This window comes from Ovis canadensis, chromosome 18 (genome assembly GCF_042477335.2).
Source record: "Ovis canadensis isolate MfBH-ARS-UI-01 breed Bighorn chromosome 18, ARS-UI_OviCan_v2, whole genome shotgun sequence".
NCBI classification, from domain to species: domain Eukaryota; kingdom Metazoa; phylum Chordata; class Mammalia; order Artiodactyla; family Bovidae; genus Ovis; species Ovis canadensis.
Window position 1 is genome coordinate 33633204 of NC_091262.1, and position 20903 is coordinate 33654106.

At 47.6% G+C, this 20903-nt stretch overlaps 2 protein-coding genes across 2 annotated transcripts in view; both read right to left on the minus strand.

The window, feature by feature from the left end:
* The window catches only part of AP3S2 (adaptor related protein complex 3 subunit sigma 2), a 43260-nt gene extending 35747 nt beyond the window's left edge, over positions 1–7513 (minus strand). The window contains exons 1-3 of the mRNA XM_069560304.1: positions 7011–7513; positions 2373–2464; positions 1570–1681 (exon numbers count right to left, since the gene is read on the minus strand). Coding sequence (XP_069416405.1) covers positions 1570–1681; positions 2373–2464; positions 7011–7190 — 384 coding nt within the window. The 5' untranslated portion in view covers positions 7191–7513. The remainder of the gene's footprint in view (positions 1–1569; positions 1682–2372; positions 2465–7010) is intronic.
* A 3421-nt stretch (positions 7514–10934) lies between these two features.
* On the minus strand, positions 10935–20385 carry ARPIN (actin related protein 2/3 complex inhibitor). Its single transcript, XM_069560307.1, has 6 exons — positions 19133–20385; positions 17798–17873; positions 14334–14466; positions 13134–13340; positions 12547–12710; positions 10935–11716 (listed from the first exon to the last, which is right to left on the minus strand). The coding sequence occupies exons 1-6, from the start codon at positions 19222–19224 to the stop codon at positions 11708–11710; spliced, it is 681 nt and encodes a 226-aa protein (XP_069416408.1). The 5' UTR covers positions 19225–20385; the 3' UTR covers positions 10935–11707.
* Between the last annotated feature and the right edge of the window lie 518 nt (positions 20386–20903).

Genomic DNA, 20903 nt, shown 5'->3' on the forward strand with positions numbered 1-20903 from the left:
TGGGTAAAATATATAAATAAAATGAAAATTTGCTATATCTAAGAATATAACTTTTTGGAAGAGTACAGTATATGTAAAATAAAAATACACATTCAAAATTTCCATTTCTTTATCCTAAAGTTTATTAAATTTAGCTTCTTTAATTTTATCTTAACAAAATATAGTTGTAAAGAAGTAAAGTTTATATTTTATAGCTGGAGTTTTCTATAATTGGTGTTATTAGGTTTTACACATGCTCTTTTTGAGTGCTTTCAACTTAAGTGACTTGCTGAAGTCACACAAAGTCTATCCAGAATATCATGTACCAAATAATGGAATTGTCCTAATTAATGGTTCCCAGTACAGGGTCCCACATACCTCAATTTCCATGAAAGTAATGAAAACAAATCTGTAAGCCATTTCTAATTTTCAAAAAGCCTTAAAAAATCATGTCTACCTATGTCAAGACTGTACGTATTAGACAAAACATCAAGTTCCTTTGTTTCAGGCTAGAATTACAAGTGAAAATATAAAGTATGTATTTTAAAATATCATTTAGTTTGATACTTGAAAAAAAATTTCAAAACGTGACATGATGGTATAATTTATAATGACAAGTATTTGGTATTCATCCTTGTTGCTGGCTCCTAAAAACCTTGGAATTTCCAAAGTGATAGGGTTGCCTTGTTCTGCTAATAAGGTTAACTTTTGGAAAGCATCAAAGAATAGGGGCTGGTTGCCATGGGAACCAACTGTATGACTGGGAACTCTGAGTCCCACTTACTGATCTCTGGGAGGGGAGAGGGGATGCAGACTCAATCAATCACCAATGGGCAATGATACAATCAATCATGCCTATGTAAAGAGGCCTCCATAAAACCCAAAAGGGATAGGTTTCAGAGCTTCTATGTTAGTAAACGTGGAGATTTGAGGAGGGTGGCACGCTTGGAGAGGGCACAGAAGCTCCACACCCTTTTCCCCTGCCCTGTGCTATGCATCTCTTCCATCTGACTGTTCCTAAGTTATATCTTTTCACATTAAGGTAGCAGAGAGTAAAATGTTTCTCTATAAAGTTCTGTGAGCCACTCTAGCAAATTAACTGAACCTGAGGAGGAAATCATGTGAGGAGGCAATCTTGGGCCTAGTCAATCTACAGGCTGTCAGTCAAATGCACAGGCGACAGACAACCCAGACCTGACGTCAATGTCCATCTTCAGGTAGATAAGTGTCAGAACTGGGTAAATTTGGGGGACCCCTGGTGAGTGTCCATGGAGAACTGAGTTACTTGCTTCAGGTGCGGGGTGGGGGGAGTATACATACAGGAATTGGTGTCAGACTCAAAAGAAAGCCAAAGGCAGTGAGCTGGAGAAGCAGAGAACCTAAAAGCGCTAAGAATGGTTGAGGGCTGCTAAGGAGCTTTCTCACAGCACCACCTGGTGGACATGCAGCAATGTTTACCAGTATCGATAAAGAGACTGACTTAAGGATCTACATACAGATAAAAAATTTTTAGCTACTACAGATTTTTAGCTACTAAAAATCCAGACCAAACTTTCTGAAGTGGCTACCATCATTACCTGCTACACATACCTGGATGAGGTCCAAGATTCCAAGTTCACTCTCTGAGGAATCCACACAAAATACAAAGTAGAGGGTAGCATAATGCCGATAAATCAGTTTGTAGTCAGAGCCACCAATCAAACTGTGGAAGACGGGAAACATTTAAAAGCTTGTATTTGAACTGAACATATCAAAGAGAAGCTCTGTGCCAAGGAATGAAAACGGGCCCAAAAGAAAGCAGCAGTGTAGGCCAAACAATAGGCCATCTCCACCAGCTGAAGGACAACCAAATTTGGCAGAGGTGCCTAAAGCCATTTTACTTCATTTTTTCTTCTACCCATCCTCCCAGGATGGAGAAGGCAATGGCACCCCACTCCAGTACTCTTGCCTGGAAAATCCCATGGGTGGAGGAGCCTGGTAGGTTGCAATCCAAGGGGTCGCAAAGAGTCGGACACAACTGAGCGACTTCACTTTCAGTTTTCACTTTCATGCATTGGAGAAGGAAATGGCAACTCACTCCAGTGTTCTTGCCTGGAGAATCCCAGGGACGGGGGAGCCTGGTGGGCTGCCGTCTATGGGGTTGCACAGAGTTGGACACGACTGAAGTGACTGAACAGCAGCATCCTCCCAGGAACCAAACATATAAATATCTGAAGCACAATCATTTAATAGCTTCCCAAACAGAGCTGAGTCTCTCCCTGAGCAGACTATGATCAGCTCAGCTCAACTGCATCAGATACTCACCAGACACTTAAGCACTGCCTGAAGAAGCAATAATGGCATGATAAAGGCCACCCAAAACTGGATATATGGGGAGAAAACTGATGATTTACCTTCCACCCTCCAAGAAGTTACAGATGTTGTCATCCCGCTTGAGAACTAGATGAAAGGTCTCTCGAACAATCTGCTGCTGAATTTCTTCTGGCTATGGAATAAAAGAAATAAAGCGAGTCAGTGGAAAAGTCTGAAAAACTATATCCCTTCCAAACAGGAATGATCTGAACACTTGGTACCAGCTTCTTGAAAAGACAGAAATGATGAGTAAACGAAAAATACAAGGAGAAGCTATAGAAAATGGAAAAGGCTCTGTTACAGGAAACAGAATAGGGTATATTTACCTAGATATCTAGTCCCTAACCATTACTGTCTTGCTAGGTGAGCTGATATTTCTCATACAAGGTCAAAGAATTCTCATACAAGGTTAAAGAATACCTAGAAGGCACAATCCTGAAACATTTTATATTACTCTAGAAAACATCTGCTGCTGAGTCACTTCAGTCGTGTCCGACTCTGTTCAACCCCATAGATGGCAGCCCACCAGGCTTCCCCGTCCCTGGGATTCTCCAGGCAAGAACACTGGAGTGGGTTGCCATTTCCTTCTCCAGTGCATGAAAGTGAAAAATGAAAGTGAAGTCGCTCAGTCGTGTCCGACTCTTCGCGACCCCATTGACTACAGCCCACCAGGCTCCTCCACCCATGGGATTTTTCAGGCAAGAGTACTGGAGTGGGGTGCCATTGCCTTCTCCGAGAAAACATCTATGCCAGGACAAATAACAAATGTCAATAGATCTACCACTGTAAGGAAGTCAAGATGTAATCATGTACATGTTTTAAAAACCTACATGAGAGCCCCTTGGACCGCAAGGAGATCAAATCAGTCAATCCTAAAAGAAATCAATCCTGAATATTCATTAGAAGGACTGATGCTGAAGCTGAAACTCCAATACTTTGGCCACCTGATGCGAAGAACTGACTCACTGGAAAAGACCCTGATGCTGAGAAAGACTGAAGGCAGGAGGAGAAGGGGACGACAGAGGATGAGATAGTTGGATGGCATCACCGACTTGATGGACATGAATTTGAGCAAGCTCTGGGAGCTGGTGATGGACAGGGAAGCCTGGCATGCTGCAGTCCATGGGGTTGCAGAGTTGGAAACAACTGAGCGACTAAACTGAACTGAATACCGGTAATACAGACATTATATATAAGATGCTGTGTGACCAACAAAGTACTACTGAGAAAGCAGAAAATATTCTATTGAGAGATTTGATTCTTGAACAATTGCAGAACTATAAATAGCTTTTTTCACTTACTATTCACTTACTACACACCAGAAAGCTCAAATGTGATGGGATCTCTTGATGACCCACATTTGATTTCTATTTATACATAAGAGGTTCATATTAAGTATGTAAAAAAAAAAGGATATGGAGAAATCAGTTATTAAAACAAAAACAGGGACTTCCCTGGCAGTCTTGTGGTTAAGACTCTGCACTTCCACTGCTAGGGGTGTGGATTCAAATCCCTAGTTGAGGAACTAAGATCCCACATGTCTCTTGGCCAAAAAAAAAAAAAAAAAAGACAAAATTAAAAGCTCTAGACTAGTGCTCTCAAATCTCAATGTATAATGGGATTTTCCCAGCAGTCCAGTGGTTAGGACTCTGCGCTTTCACTGCCAAGGACACAGGTTCAGTCTCTGGCAGGGGAACTAAGATATCTCAAGCGAGATGTCTCAGCCAAAAAAAAGCAACAACAACAACTCAGTGAGTTTGAATAATGAATCACCTGGAAATACTGTTAAAATGCAGGCTAATTTAGTAGGTCTGGGGTAGGTCCTGAGACTGCAGTTCTAACAAGTTTCCAGGTAATAAGAACGCTGCTGATCTGAGAACCATTTTGAGTAGCAAAGCTTAAGAAAACCATCAGACTGGACTTACCCTCAGAGTCAGAAAATAAACTCAAGTAACATTAACCCCTTTCCCTCTAGAGCACTGAATTTAGGCTAGAAGTGGTTGGTTATTTAAAAGAAACAGAAGAAAAAAGAGGAAACATCATTGTGGAGCAATTACTTTTCATAACTTTGACTTACACAGGTACACAGTGGCTCTCCATATTTAATGAATGGATGAATAATAAAAACTTGCTAATAACTGGTCACTGTAAGTTTAAGTAAATCAATCACTATTTTTTGGTTTCCATTTAAAAGAACTCACAAAGTTCACAGATGCCAGGATGCTGTAAATGTTTAACTCTGTGTACCCAGAAATACAAAACACGCTAAGCACCAGCATTTTTAAACCAAAAAAATTCTTGAAAACTATAGTCTTTTATCTGACTGTACCGGGAAGTGATGGTAGTCAGTGGGTAAGCAGTATGAAATGGTGAGGCTACCTAATTTCTAATTCAACAAAATAGTAAATTACCAAATGCTTACATCTGTCAGTGATTTTCATAATCCTTCATATCTTTTAGTACTTTGCAGTTTCCAAGGTTATTTTCACTAAGGAGCTAATTTAGTTCTTAAAAATCCTACGCTCTCCAAAGAAGACATACAAATGTCAGTAAGGGGACGAAAAAAATCAGTCATTAGAAAAAACCAAAACCACAAGGAGAATCTACTTAACACCTACTAAAATGTCTCTGATCAAAACGATAATAGAAAATGCTGACAGAGAGGCAGAAAAATTAGAATTTAAAAAAATATTTATTTTTGGCTGCGTTGAGTCTTAGTTGCAGCCTACAGGCTCAATAGTTGCGGTATGGGCTTAGTTGCCCCAGGGCACATGGGATCTTAGACCCCAATCAAGGATTCAACCTGAGTCCCCTACATTGGAAGGCAGATTCTCAACCTCTGGACCATCAGGGAAGTCCCAAGCTGTACTTCTTATATATTGTTGATAGGAATGTAAAATGGTATAGCCACTTTAGAAAGCAGTTTGGCAGTTCATCCAAATGACAACTACAAAGTCACTATGTGACTCAGTAATTCTACTCCGAGACATACCCAAGAGAAATGAAAGTACACACTCACACAAAAAGCTTGTACATGAATGTTTATAGCAGAATTATTCACAAGAGCCAGAGGTAGAAACAGCATCTGATGAATGGATAATCAAAATGTGATAGATCCACTCAATGCGATATGTGCCAAGTTACTTTACTAGCCTCTCAATACAACCCTGTGGACAGTAGCCCACCAGGCTCCTCCATCCATGGGATTTCCCAGGCAAGAATACTGGAGTGGGTTGCCATTTCCTCCTCCAGGGGATCTTCCCCACCCAGTCACTGAACCCAGGTCTCTTATGTCTCCTGCATAGGCAGGCAGGTTCTTTATCACTAGCACCACCTGGGAAACCTATCTATGGAATGTAACTTGGCAATAAAAAGGAATAAAGAACTGGTAACACTAAAACATGGACGAACCTTGAAAACATTATACTAAAAGAAAGAAGTCAGTAACAAAAACCCACATATTGTATGATTCCATTTTACATGAAATGTCCAGAACAGGCAAATTTAGAGAGAGAGAAAACACATCATTGGTTGCCTAAGACTAGGGAAATTGAGGAGGAAATACAGAATAATTGCTAATGGGTAGGGATTCCTTTTGGGGATAATGAAAATATTCTAAAATTGTGGTGATGGTTGCATAACTTTTAAAGTAGTAAAAACCATTCCATGTATATTTTTTAAAGGTGACCTGTAGGTATGTAACATATCACAATAACACTTTTAAAAACCTGAGAAAAACTGACCCACAAATGCAAACTGAATAGTTACTGAATGTTAATATAAATCGACATGATTTAATAAAATGCAACCCAGCTATAAAATTCTATTTAAAAGGTACCCAAAAGAATTTCTTTCATTTCTATTCATTCTATTTAACAAGAGGAAATAAAGTCTGAAAGAGGTTTGTTAACTTGACACAACGATTAAAAAAAAAAAAAAAAGGTGTTGCTGAGGCCTGAACGTAAGTTTTCTGACACTTTCCCCTTTATGGTTTTCTCAGTCCACCAATTATGTACGTAACATTTTGAAACCTAGCCACGAAGAAATAAAACGTCGGGGTGCAGGAGGCAAATGATGATGCTTATTTTTTCAGAGGAACGTCTTTGGAAAATTCGAACTTGCATTATCACTCACTGAGCCCTCACGCGGCAGCATTTATAATTTCTCAATATTTCCCACTTTGAAACTTTCTTCAATTCTACAGAATGAAAGATGTCTAGTCCCTGGGCACTTCTAGCCTACACTGAAGTAAAATAATTCCAAAAAAGCATTTTTCAAATCCTCTGGCTAAAGCAAAACCATTAAAAAGCTGTATATTTCTTCCTCCTCGGGAAACTGCGTTTAGCGACCAACAAGATTAATAAGACCTCGTTCAAGCTGTCAAGGAGGCACACCCCCATCACCATTTAAAGTGCCCCGAGACTCTGGGAGAAGTGTCCCAGAATGGCACAGAAATGTCGGGGTCCAGAAAGAGGGAGGAAAGAGCCGGTGCAGCGGGGCGTGGGACCCAAGGCCTGAGACTGGAAGAGTCCTTCCGGGACTTGCCGCCCGCGGAAGGCTGAGTCTGGGGTCACTCATGTTGCCGGACCCCGAGGTCAGCGGGCAGTGCCCGCGAGCGCCGTACGGCCCCCAAAAAGGGAAGGGGGCCCTGAAAGGACGTGACGAAGCTGCGCACTCACGAAACGCTGGTAGAAGCGGACCAGCCGCGGCTTCCCGTGGTTATTGAAAACCAGAATCGCCTGAATCATCTTTGCCCGCCACGCTCCTTTGACCACCGGCTGCTTCCAGAGAGCCTCTCCTTCCGCCACAACAAGGACGCTTCCGGCTGGTGCGCTGCTGAGAGTGGTCCCCGGAAACATGTCCCGGCGCCCGGGGGCCTGACCACGAAGAGTCCGGCTTTCCGGCAAGCCTTGGAGGAAGGCTCTCTAGGATGGGCGGCTGGATGGCGGCGAGAGACTGCTGCGGACACCGAGGCTGGGGAGGGCCGTCACCTTGGCCGGCGTGGGTTGCCCACTCAGGGCCTGGCCAGGACGCGAACGCTGCTCTCTGCCTTTTGTCTAGAGTGACTGCTTGACGCAGAATCCCGGCCCTGCGCAAAGCCGAGCCCGTCGGAAAAGGATGGGATGGAGAAGCAGAAACCGCAAAAGCAGCCGCGCTCCCAGGTGAAGACGAAGCGGGCGCCTCCCTTTGTTGGGGTCTGCGTTAACACGCACGGTCATGCCTTTCGCTTGACACTGCAGAACGTTCCGAACATTAGGGAACATCTTTACTTTTTGGTATTACAAACAGTGCTGTAGTGAATTACATATGTGCCTCCTCGTGCAAAGGGGCTGTCTCTCCATGGTAGATAGCGAATGGTGGAATTAAGGGATCTTTAATGCAGTTCCTTTTAAAAGGTACCTGCGACCCCAAATTGGTAGGGTTTGTATTTTCTTTTAATACCTTAGTGGGGGGTGAATGGAGCACGTCCTTATATTGCAGATAGAGCCGCAAATGGGAATTAGCTGCAAATGGGAACAGTCCCAAAGGACTGTTGACAATATGTATAAAAAAGCCTTTAAAATATATTGAGCATTAGACCCAGCATTTGCAGTTTAGAATTTATAATAAAATGACTGTGGATGTGTGAAAAGATTTACCCTCAGGAACGTGCATCTCAGTAGTCTTATTTCAGGGGAAGTGGGAAGCAACAACTCATTATTCCAAAATGAGAAATTGGTTAAATGCATCGATCCACGTGCATACGAGAAATGTTGACGTTATAAAAAATCATGTTGTGAAAGGTTTATGGTCTAGGGAAATGTTCATGGCATAGCTGTGAGTGGAAAGATTACTCGAAGTATATACAGGGACACTGTACTTTGTAAAAGACTAGAAGTATATACACCAAAGGTCTTGCCTGGTGGCTCAGTGGTTAAGAATCCACCTGCCAAGCAGGAGAGGCAGGTTTGATCCCTGGGTGAGGAAGATGCCCTGGGGGAAAAATGGCAATCCATTCCAGTATTCTTGCCTGGAAAATTCCACGGACAGAGGAGCCTGGTGGGCTATAGTCCATGAGGTCGAAAAGAGTCAGACGTGACTTAGCAACTAAACAGCAGCAGCAGCATGGCTACTAATATATAAATTTTTTATGTTTGTAAATCAATTTTTAATGGAAAAGTTTTTAAAATATGGAAAATGGTTATATTTAAAATGTAACTGACCAACCCAAAAGACCTTCCCCCTCAGTAATAAATAGGCAAAGGAACTGAATAACAAACAAGGATATACATCTAGGAAACAAAGATGAAAAAAATATTTAAGCTCACTATTAATGGGGGAAAAGGCTAATTAAAGTATTAACTTTAAAATTAAAGTATTATTTTCACCTTATCAATTTTTAAAATATCACATCCAAATCTAGCAAGAGTAGCATGAAAATAGTCCTTTTCTGCCTTGCTGGTGAGATAATTTAGTAAAGCAACCTGGCAATATGATAAGATCTTTACACAAGAATCCCTAGATTTCGAGTAATCTGACTCCTGGGAATCCATCCCTAAGGAAATGACCCCCAAATATAGTCAAAGGGGAGGGGCAGGCAGGTGAGAGAACTATATAACTTAAAATAGCTTTTGACACAGCTCCAAATAGGGATCAATTAACTACCCAAATTTTGGAAAATGACAGAACTATTAAGGCTGCTGCTGCTGCTTAGTTGCTTCAGTCCTGTCCAGGCTCCTCTGTCCCTAAGATTCTCCAGGCAAGAATACTGGAGTGGGTTACCATGACCTCCTCCAGGGGAATCTTCATTAAGGCAATCAATCTTAAAAACAACGGTATGAAGACTATGTAGCAATATAGACAACGGTTATATAATCAGTTGAAAAAGTATTATCAAATTTTATGTGTTGGTATAATATTGCAGTAACCATGTACAGAAATTGTATATTCCAAGGTCAGGCCACTCCCCTATCTCCATGGCTTTGTAGGTCCTTTTCTCTTGCTGGAAAGTCCCTTTCCACCAGCCTGCCTGAATATCTTTCCATCTTCTCTGCCGCTGCTATAGACCAGATCACTCTAGGCTCTCACCCTCGCCACAGCAGCAGTCTCCTATCTGGGCTCACTGCCTTCAGTTTCTCTGCAGCCAAGCAATCTTTGAAATATACAAATCAGATCATATTACTCTCCCTGGGATCACTGGCTCCCAAGATATTAAGGATAATGTCCTAAAACATCAACACTTAACATGCTGAAGATGCCATGCCTGACCTCCAGCCTCTCCTCCAATGCAGTTCCACTCCCATCACTCTCTGAGCTCCAGCCATGATGGCCTTTTCCTTCCAGGAGCCCGTCCCCAACCTGCTGAGACCCTGGAACCTAGCTGTTGCCCCGGGCTTCCCCGATTGACACACCATGCCTGCTTATTTAGGATGGTGGCCTGCCCACAAGAGCTTGCCCTACCCTTTGGGTAGCAGGATGCCCCCCCTGGGTGCCTCTCCCCAAGTCAGTGTCCCCAGTCCTCCTCCTGTTTAAGCCCTCCTTGGCCACCACATGCTTGAGGTCCCAGCATGCTCAAGGTGAGCCAGCCCCATTCAGGCACAGGACACTAGGGAAGCGGCTTCTATAGTAGCTGGAATGAGAGAACAAGATGTGAACTGAGACAAGGGCAGCAAGATCAGAAGAGACTCAGGAGCACTCCAGCCACCTGTAACGTCAGTCAGTCTAAGTGAAGTGTTAATCCGAAGCCTCACAGCCATATTGTTGAGTCCAGGCTCAAATATACAGGGAGGCAAATGACAGTTTGAACCATGATAATACATGCTGGGACCTCAACCATGAAAACCATATGAAAAAAAAAAGGAAATAAAGTAAAACACTGCAAGTGCTTGGCACAAGTACTAGAACCAAGAGGCCCTCCTCAGTCAGTGACTATAATTATCATTACAGAAAGCATCTAGTATTATGTTTGACCCATTAGGGGACTTCATTAGTTTACCATCACCCCCTTTTCCCTGAGGCAAGCAGGATCTACATTCTAAGTCCCTACCTATTCTTAGGATATGTAGATTTCAACACCTGATTTCTTCATTGATGTGGATGTGGGCATATTACCCCGCAAGATAATGTTCATGATCAAAAGCATATGGCTTTTGGGACTTCCCTGATGGTCCAGTGGTTAAAACTCTGAGTTCCCAATGCAGAGAATGTGGGTTCGATCCCTGGTGGGGGCACTAAGATCCCACATGCTGTGTGGTGTAGCCAAAAAAAAAAAAAGATATAGCTGTCTTCTTATAGGGAGGTTGCTCAGTTTATCAGAGAAGGCAATAGCACCCCACTCCAGTACTCTTGCCTGGAAAATCCAATGGATGGAGGAGCCTGGGGGGCTACAGTCCATGGGGTCGCTAAGAGTCGGACACGACTAAGCGACTTCACTTTCACTTTTCAATTTCATGCATCGGAGTAGGACATGGCAACCCACTCGTGTTCTTGCCTGGAGAATCCCAGGGACGGGGGAGCCTGGTGGGCTGCCATCTATGGGGTCGCATAGAGTTGGACACGACTGAAGCGACTTAGCAGCAGCAGCTCAGTTTATACCTAATAATAAAAGAGTCAGTGTAGAGGAATCCTTTCCTGAAATTTTACTCATTCATAAAAAATTCTCAAGGTACAAAACAAGAAAGAAAGGTGTTATCCAAAATGTGGCATGTGGCCTGGCAGAGGGAATCAGAGAGAAGGAGATGAGCTAGCCAAGCCTATGAACGAGCTTAGCCTCCGTAAAAACAGCATCCCCAGGAAAACAGCCAAGGGAGGTCAGGAGACAGGAACCTCCAAGGTAGCAGAGAACCAGAGGAAGAAAAAGAACTGGCAGTTCTGGGGGCCGAGAAGGGCACGAGGGAAGAGGAGGCTTGAGCAGGAGGGCAGAGGGCCCTAACACAGAGTACTGGAGAGGAGGGCAGCTGCAGGAGGAAAGCAGGAAATAGGACAGAAGGAGGCTAACTTCTCCTCGGAGCCACTCTGCGTACAGATGAGGGATTGCCCCCAGTTCTGCAGCAAGTCCAGATCTTCTGACTGCCCCAGGGGGGCTGGCCCCCTGCCTGCCTCCACAAACAAGGCTGCCGCTCAGGGCAAGGGCCCCCATGAAAATGTCTGGGGAAGGCCAGACTCACAGCCAGGGAGTGACCCTCCATGAGCCACAGCCTGGCGCCCCACGGCTAACATCGGGGTCTTAGATTTGATTTTAGCAGAGCTTGTTTGAAGAGTATATTCCACGGTGGCCGTAGGGAAAAACCAGGTAAGGCTGGGTGGACCTGCTCCCCTGAGCTCCAGAGTGAAAGCTGATGAAAGAAATGCTCAATGGTGCCGGTGGGTCCGGGAGGTACCCCATCTCTCCCTGACCTCAGTCGTCCTAGAGGTAAAGAGAGAGAACAGAGTGTATTTCATAAACGTCTTCTGTTGTCATCAAACAAGGGTTCGCTCAAGTGGGGCCCTCGGCTGCCTCCCTTGGCCTCATCTCATTAGCATTGGCCCAGGGAGCCAGCCTGGCAATTCCCATTGTTTTATAGTCCAAGACTCGCTTTATTAAGACAAAAGGGAATCCATTTCCTCTATCTGCCCCTGTTTTCTCTGGCTAATGTCTTCACTTCATCAGCTAGATAGACAGCCCATTTTTTTGAGACTTGGTTTTAAACGTTCAATTTGGGAGTCTTTTGACACCAATTCAAATCTTCGGGTGAAATACAGCTCAAAAAACCAAATCAACTGAATTGGTTGAGGATAAACTAGGGGGCTGACCTTTGAGCCAAAAAAACTATTAAGGTCCAAGTCAGCCATTTTCCAGCCACTCTGGGCAGGAAGCCCAGAACAGAGTGGGGGGAAATGTTCATTCAGCGGCTCAACACGGCTAATGTATTCACTTGAAGTGGAAATGTTTGGAGCCTTCCTGGCATTAAGTCTCCTTGCTTCCCCTCTGCGCTCTCTTTTTCCTGTCCTTTACTTTTATAAATCTGTGGGGCTCTCTTGTTGATTGGCACAGTTCAGGCCCACCAGGAAGAAAGGTCCCTTCATGTCTTGAGGGACTTTTTATCAGGCTCACACTCAGGAAGTCCACCAAAGCTGGGAGTAAAGTTATGTTGATGTCTCTTTCTGCTACCACCCAACCGCAACCAGTCCATACAAAACTCCCGAAAGAGAGAAACCACACCAACGCCAGGCCCACAGCCGTCTCTCTGGACCTACCCACTCCTCATCTGCTGCACCATCCCCCTGCTCTCGAGTCTCGCTTGTAGCCCCCTCCGAAGACTTCTGGGCCATGATGTTGTCTGTCCAGGATGTTCCCGTCTTCCCATCACCAGCGAAATTACACTTGGTCACTGTTCCAGCCTCGAGTTTGGCTAATGAATCTGAAAGGAGAAGTTCACAATTCCCTCAGACTCCCTTCCTTTCCCTCAGAATTCCCTCACACTGTCTGGCCTCTCTCCACGTGGTGGAAACCTAGTGGGGCCCGGCCCTTCTGCTGGGGTCCTCTAGGCCTGAGTGTGCTCAGGGAGCCCCTGGAGGGGACCCCAGATAGGAGAGGCCACCCACAGGAACCAGAGGATTGAGCAGCACCCCCAGGATCCAGAACATCCAGGCTGTTGCCCCCAGGCCACTTGTCCAGGGAACTGAGAAATCAATCTCAAGGGGTCATGTCTGCAGGGAGGCCGGACCTGACCTGCTCCGTGAGCCCTAAGCAGGAGGGGTAGGGGGCCCTCAGACAGGAAGGCAGGAGCCCCCCCACAGGCCATACAGGGACATCAGGCCACAGCGAGGGCTGCACTGCTCACCCAGGAAGGGGCCGTCTCCTCGAGTTTTCAGCCGTACCCCAGCCCCGAGCTCGAGCTCCATGGCTTCCATCTCTGACTCAGGCATCCAGAAGGCCACTGTCTCAGCGGGGGTGAGGCTCTCTGTCAGCGCAAGCAGCTCCGGCTTATTCACCAGCCCCTTCAGCGCCTCGGGCGTCAGTCTGTCCGAGTCACCCTTGGCTTCCACCTCTGCAGTGTAAACGTGAAGTGTGCAATAAATGCTCTCTGCCAGCTGTCCCTGTGGGCTTCCACCAGCACGAGGTGGTCATTACCAGAGTAACAGCAAGCACTCTGGGAGGGCTCTTTAGAAGCCAGCTGAGGGCTGACTGTTGTACCTGCTCACAAACACCCGCGCTCCCATCCTGCCCCTGCTCATCTAGGAGCGCATGCAGAGGATTATGGGTAAGGGCTCTGGAGCCAGGCTGCCTGGTGTACATCTGCTTTACATGCTGTGTGACCACAGGCAAGTTACTTACCCTCTCTGTGCCTGACAAACAGGGTGAAACGCGGTACCTACCCAACGGGACTGACATGAGGTGTAAAAGAGCTAGTGTACATAAAGTGCTTAGCATGAGGCCCAGCACACAGCAAACCCTCAGCAGGCATCAGTATTTTTACTATCTCTATTTACAAATGAGACAGCTAGAGCTTAGAGAGGTTAAGTGATTTGCCCAAGGTTACACAGCTAGTCGGCAGAGGAGGCGGGATTCAAGCCCTTCACACAATGCTGCCTTCCCAGGGACCAGGCAGAGGTCTCCCCTGGCTGGGATGGGGTCTGCTGGAACCAGCAGCAACTCTGGATGGTCCTCAGATTCTCTACTGGCCTGCTTATCCTGGCCTGGGCAGAGCACAGCGGCTCAGCAGGGTTCCAACAGCCTCTCACCGCCTACCCTGGAAATCCCAAATCTGCTGATCTCAGCTTGGGCATGGGGAGAATGACTCCACCAGACTGCAGGAGACAAGAGGCGCTGGGAAGGCAGCAGGCCCTCGGCACTGAGGCGGGGCACTGGGGACCCTCTGAGTGAACGGAGGGCAGGGAGAGTCCAGCCAGATGTCCCCCAGACCAGACACGGACTTCAATCATGCTGAGAAGACACTTTGTGGCGCCTAAGAGACCTCTGGAGGCAAAGGAAGGCCACAGTGTAGGATGGCCCCAGGGCAGGAAGGGCAGAGGGTACCTACTGTAAGAGGACATGAGGAAGCCTGTGTTCACCTTCCTGGTGGCGCTGAAGTTGGGCTCAATTTCATTTCCCTTGGGGTCAAACTTTCGGCGATGGATGCAACTCGGCCGGATATACAGCACGTAGTAGCGCTCCTGGGGCCAAGCAGAGAGAATGAGGGGCTGTTCACTCCCTTCACCCCACAACGTACATACTCCCCACGTGCAGCCCCCCCAGCCTCACTCTCTACTCTAGAATCCCACCTTGGCTCCAAAAGATATTCAAGCTGCCCAGAGGGCCCCCAACTCCCAATAATCATTCATTCATTCACATGTTGAGTAGAGCATGGGCCACACATGATGAACCATGGCCACACGTCCATGAGAGGGCAGGCTCAGAGCCCAACCCCACGGCCTCCACATGGTCAGAGCCAGAAAGAACTGGAAACCATAACCCAAGGACCCCAAATACCATGAAGCAGGAGTAGTGGCTGCCGAGATGCCACAAAAAGGGCACCGAGATGGAGTTCTGAGTGAGGGCTGCCACTGTTCCCCTTCCAACAAACGTGGGTCCTGCAGCATGTGACGCTTAGCCTCAGTTTCCCCTGTTGCCTGGAGACAACGTGAGGTCTACTTTCAGGCATGTTGTAAGGATTCAAGAGAGAACAAAGGAGCAAGCACCGTGTAAACGTGAAGTGTGCGATACGTGCTGTCTGCCAGCTGTCCCAATCAAAACAGGAGACTACGCTGTAAATCAACTATACATCAAGAAAATTTTAAATAAACACTATGATCCAAAACAAAAACTAGAGACTGAAGAAGAGGAAACCACCACCTGGGACAAACAGGGAAGGCAAGTTCTCATAGTGTGGAAAAACCTGCAACTGTGCGAGTAAGGGTGTAGGAAGGATTTTAAAGGCCTGGACGGGCACATAAGACAAAAGCCAAGGTCCCATGTGGACATCTGAACAGCGGAGGGGCCTTGGAAGCCTCATGGGAGTCTAAGCTGCGGAAGCACATGAGGGATGATATAAGACAGGCCTTGAGTTGGCATCTGGAGTTTGGGTTTTACATGGCAGACCAGAGGGAATCCTGAAAGGTTTCTGAACAGCACCTAGACTATGACAGGTGTCTTTCAGGAGACCAGCAGGCTGCAAGGCAGGGATGGGCACTGGGTGCAGCGAGAAGGCAGGAGAGGGGGTGCAAGGTTTAATCAGGACAGGGTGAGTTCCTAAGGGCCCATGTGGGGACATGGAAGGGGAGGTGTGACATGGTCAAGGTAGGAAACCTGTAGGACCAAGCATTACCCACTTGGGGGAGGGCTGGAGGAGACTGGAGCCTTGCAGGCTGGTGGTTGGGGGCATATAGTGATAAATTAGGAACGAGGAGGTTTGGAGAGGGGCTGGAGAACACCCTGCCTGCAGAGGACAGCTGGGTCAGTCCAGCCCCACATCAGTTTCTGCTGGGCTCTGTTGGGCAGGCTGGCTGGGGTTATGGACTGGGGTGCTCACTCTGCTGACCCGTGTGCTAAGGAAGGGAGGGCGAAGCAAAGCATCTCCTGGCCTGAAACTAGTGCTGAGCTGGAAGCTGAGGTTCACAAGGGGTGTGGGTGAGAAACTGGCTCCAAGTAGCCACAGGACTCTGGAACTTGCTAAGCTCAGTTCTAGAGATCAAGGAGATAAGTTGGTCAGTACATCTGGGGTTATTTGGAAGAGGGGGGTGGCGTACAGATTCAGCACTTGTTGTTCAGTTGCTAAGTTATGTCTGACTCTTTGCAACCCCATGGACTGCAACACGCCAGGCTTCCCTGTCATTCACCATCTCCCAGAGTTTGCTCAAACTCATGTCCATTGAGTCGGTGATACTATCTAATCATCTCATCCTGTCACCCCCTTGTACTCCTGCCCTCAGTACTTCCCAGCATCAGGGTCTTTTCCAGTGAGTTGGCTCTTTGCATCAGGTAGCCAAAGTAATGGAGCTTCAGCTTGAACATCAGTCCTTCCAGTGAATATTCAGGGTTGATTTCCTTTAGGGTTGACTGGTTTGATCTCCTTGCAGTCCAAGGGACCCTCAAGAGTCTTCTCTAGCACCACAATTTGAAAACATCAATTCTTCAGCACTCAGCCTTCTTTAAGATCCAACTCTCACATCCATACACGACTACTGGAACAACCATAGCTTTGACGATGCGGACCTTTGTCGGCATAGTGATGTCTCTGCTTTTTAATATGCTGTCTACGTTTGTCATAGCTTTTCTTTCAAAAAGCTTTTCAGAACTCATGCTCAGGAAAGAAACCCTTGCTAGTAGGGGATGGTGAATGCCAGCCAGGTGTGTCCATGGACGTCTGAGATGGGGGGCGATAAAGGGTGTGACACTAGGAGGCTGAGAGGACAAGAAGAGAAGGGCATGGACATGGGAGCTGAAGCCTCAGGTGGTATCCGCAAGGTAGACTTCACATTCAAGCTGGAAACAAAGGCCCAGAACACACAGCAACCCTCCTCCCACCTCAGGGTTCCACACTCATGCACATGCGAATGTCCAGGTCCACACTGGTGACCTGCTTTATAAAAATCCAGCATTCCAAAACACTCAGCCACACAGGGACATTAAAAGATGAGCAACGGAATTCCCTGAAGGTACAGTGGTTAGGACTCCGTCCTTCCACTGCAGGGAACCCGGGTTTGATCCCTGGTCGGGGAACTAAGATCCCTGCAAAATGAGCTGTACATGGACAAAAAAAAAAAAAAAAAAAGGAATGCGAAAGCCCTGCTAAGATATTCACTACTCTGCAGATGCAGTTGCTTCAGGGCTCCTTCTGAAAGCAGACTCCAATAGTACATTTAAAGTAATTCAACTCCAAACAACTCAAGGTACACGTGATTTCCCAGCCACACAGCTGGTACCCCAAAGGGAAAGGTCACTGTTGACCTTGAACCCATATAGGCAGGTAACTTTGCTCTGACTTTGTTCATCAGGTCCAGAAGCAGTGGGAACCACCAGACCAGAGGAGCAGGGCCAGGCCCTCGCCCAGAGCCACTCACCCTGCCTACCCAGAGAAGTTCCCGGCATTCTAGCTCTGTTCCATTGGGAGACAGGACCTCTTCAGAGGGCCTTCCAGCCCACTCAGAACCCACAGCTTGAGTCCTGAACCACTGACCTCACCCCATCCTGCTCTCAGCCCTCCCAGTCCTGGCCCCAGACACACCCCTTGGTTTAGGGCCTGGTCTGTCTTCTCATCAAGAACCCAGTCCCCACCCCCAACCCTGGTCTGTCTGCCACCCAACACAGCCCTACTGATCCCTTCCATCCGTGGCCCCTTTTGGTTGCCAATCTCCCAGCCAACCCTCTACCTGCCCTGTGAGCCTCACAAGGAAAGAGCTGGACCCCAAGTCTTGGCATTGGCAGAGTCAAGCAGAGGGAGATACCCTGGTGGGTGGGAACCCTGAAGCCAGTGCCCTGAGGGGGCCCCCTGGGAAACATCCTCACCTTCCTGCCGTGGGCATCCGAGACGCTGTGCCGGGATACATCGAGTAATTCTCCCTCCAGCAGGACGCCATCTCCCCTGAGGGAGAGAGAGAATGAGGGCGTCACTGGCTCTGTCGTCCTCAGGAAAGAACCACAAGTGCAGTGGCCCCACCTGCAGGGCGTTACTGTGACCAGAGCCTCAGTCTTCACATCCGCCAAATGAGAGGAACAACCACCTCACTTGCTTCTATGAGGGTGACATACGACTACCTACCCGAAGGTGCTTTGTAAACTATTAAGCGTTTACAAAATATAAAGAACTTTACTTTTTCACGTAACCAAATTTGGGGGTGGGGTTCTAAGGTCTAAGCTGCTATAAAGTATCTCCTCTTTTCACCTGTTTTAAAGCACTTTCATATTTCTGTTCTCATTCTTATCCATTTTTAGAATGGAGAAACCCAGACTCAGAAGTTTCCTGAGAAGCCCAAGGTCACAGGGTCCCTCACTGAGAGGAACTGGACCCTCCCTTCCCAATTCCAGTTTTCATAAAAGCAGAACCTAGGGACTTCCACCTTCGGAACTATGGAAATGGAAGAGGGGTGGGGGCAACTGAAGGGATGGGAATGAAATGAAACCTCCCTGGACCTTACCTGTCCCTACCCCCCCCCCCCCCCCCCGTTAAGCCCTTCATTCTTTGGTGGTGGTTGGTTGTTAAGTAGCTAAAGTCGTGTCCGACCTTTGACGACCCCACGGACTGCAGCGCGCCAGGCTTCCCTGTCCTTCACCGTCTCCCCGAGTTTGCTCAGACTCCTTTCTTAAGGTTTTGTCATTGCAAATGGAATGGTCCATTTGTTCTCATAACCTCCGGGTCCATAATGGCAGGGCTGGGCCCTCCCAATCCAACAGGCCACCGGGCAGGTCTTGCGCTCCCCTAACCCTTCCAGGCCGACTCCCACCCGCTATCCCCGTCCCTGCAAAACACTGTCCTTCTGGAGCTGTGCAAAGGCCTGAAGACAAGGCAAGGGCAAGTGGCGGCACGCGGAGTCACCGGGGCGGGGTAGAGACAAAAGTGGAGGTGAGTAAGCACCGCCTTTTGAGACCCGTTTAGGAGTCTGTGAGCTTCACGCCGATCGGTCTCTGTGGGGTGCGCTCCGAGGGGAACACTGTGAGAGACGGTCCCGAGGCCCCGGAGGTGTTAGGCGAGCCCCGCCTTTCCTCCCACCCGCACCCCATCCCGGTGGCGCCACCCCCACCCCAACCCCCGCGCGCAATCAGGGAGCCTGGATTCAAAGCAGATGCTCGCGAGCCGACGGAGGCCGGGCGGGGAGGCGGCGGAGAGACGCGGGCGGAGCCTACCGCTGGTGAGCGGCAGGGTCCCAGGCCCCCGGCAGCCGCGCGCTCCGCACCGCCTTGTTGCGGAGGGCGCTGTCGTGGTAGATGCGGCTCATCCTCCCCACGGCCGCGGTGCCCTGGAGGCCTGGCAAACCGAGCGGGCACGCGGGGCTGGGGGCAGCGCGAGAGGCAGCTTCCGGAGGACGCGCCGAGGCCGGCAATTCCCGGCGGCCGAGCAGGGACTGCGCGGCCCGGCCCCGGGCGTTCCCGCGCGGGATTTAAAGGGGCCGAGCCCCATTCCTGCCCGCAGGACCCTGCTTGGTGGGAAGTGGGCTTCCGGGAGGACCGGGCTGGGGCCTTAGCCCGGAGGTGGGGGTGGGATGAGGGAGAGAGCCACTCTCTTCTCTTTTCTCTCCCTCGTCCTTGTTACTAGTGAGAGACCCCTACTCCTTACACGCACAAAGGGGAAATCGAGGCTCAGAGAGCGCATAGGATCAGCTCTGATAGTATGCGTTTCCAGAGAGCAAGAATAGGAAGAAGAGAACGGCCCCTGAGGCGGCTGGGTGGTAAGTACCGAGCTGCTCTTTTTGCCCGGGTGAGGTCTCACAGTGGCCGAGGAAGGGGTTCTTGGGATCTGTCACGAAGGAGCTTGGGCTTGGGTGTCAGATCAACTGACCTACCAAGGCTGTAATCCGCGCTGTGTGAGCTTGGGCAAGTGCCTCAACCTCTCTGAGCTTCTTACTCTGTAAAACGGGGTCCGAATCAGAGGGGTTGTAAGGGTTTAACGGCTTCCCTGGTGGCTCAGTGGTAAAGACCCTGCCGGTAAAGAACCTGGGACACACAGATTCGATCCCTGGGTTGGGAAGTTCCTCTGGAGAAGGAAATGGCAACACATTCCAGTATTCTGGCCTGGAGAATTACATGGACTGAGGAGCCTGGCGGGTCCTACAGTGCACGGGGGTCGCCAAGTGTCGGACTCTACTGAGCAACTAAGCATGCACGCTGTGCGCTACTGTATATAAAATAGATAACCAGCAAGGACCTACTGTATAGCAGAGGGAACTCTAGACAATATTCCGTAATGACCTATATGGAAAAAGAATCTAAAGAAGAGTGGGTATATGTGTATGTGAACTGATTCACTTTGCTGTACACCTGAAACACAACATTGTAAATCAACTATACTCCAATAAAAATTTTAAAAAAAATTGTCAGTAAACCAAAATCACATTGCTGGTAAATAAAATCAGTTTTCAAACCAAAAAAAAAACCAAAAACAAAAACTCCCCAGGCTGATGTAAGGAACTTGCATAACTCAATAGAAAAGGCAGGGTAAATGATTTTTAAAAATAGGCCAATGAACTAAATAGATATTTCTCCAAGGAAGACATACAGATGGACAAAAGATGTATGAAAAGCGGCTCAGTATCACTAATAATCAGAGAAATGCAAACCAAAACCACAATGAGGTATCACCTCACACCTGTTAGAATGGCTATTATCAAAAAGACAAAAGATAAGTGTTAGCAAGGATATGAAGAAAAGGGAACCCTTGTATGGCATTGATGGGAATGTAAATTGGTACAGCCACTATGGAAGACATTATGGAAGTTTCTCATGAAATTAAAAAGAAAACCACCAAATGATCCAGCAATCTCACTCTGGGTATATGCACAAGGAAACTGAAATCAAGACATCAAAGGAAGGTCCACACTACCATGTTTCTTTCACAGCAGCCAAAAAGTAGAAGCAACCTAAATGTCCATCAGTGGATGAATGGCAAAGGAAAATGTGG

What these genes read in the sequence shown, in the direction of transcription:
- ARPIN (XM_069560307.1), bottom strand. Translation starts at nt 19,224, where the DNA reads ATGAGCCGCATCTACCACGACAGCGCCCTCCGCAACAAGGCGGTGCGG. An exon ending in GACCCTGCCGCTCACCAGCG is followed by an intron (nt 17,874 to 19,132) that starts GTAGGCTCCGCC and finishes TCTCTCCCTCAG; the next exon opens with GGGAGATGGCGTCCTGCTGG. An exon ending in CGGATGCCCACGGCAGGAAG is followed by an intron (nt 14,467 to 17,797) that starts GTGAGGATGTTT and finishes GCTTGGCCCCAG; the next exon opens with GAGCGCTACTACGTGCTGTA.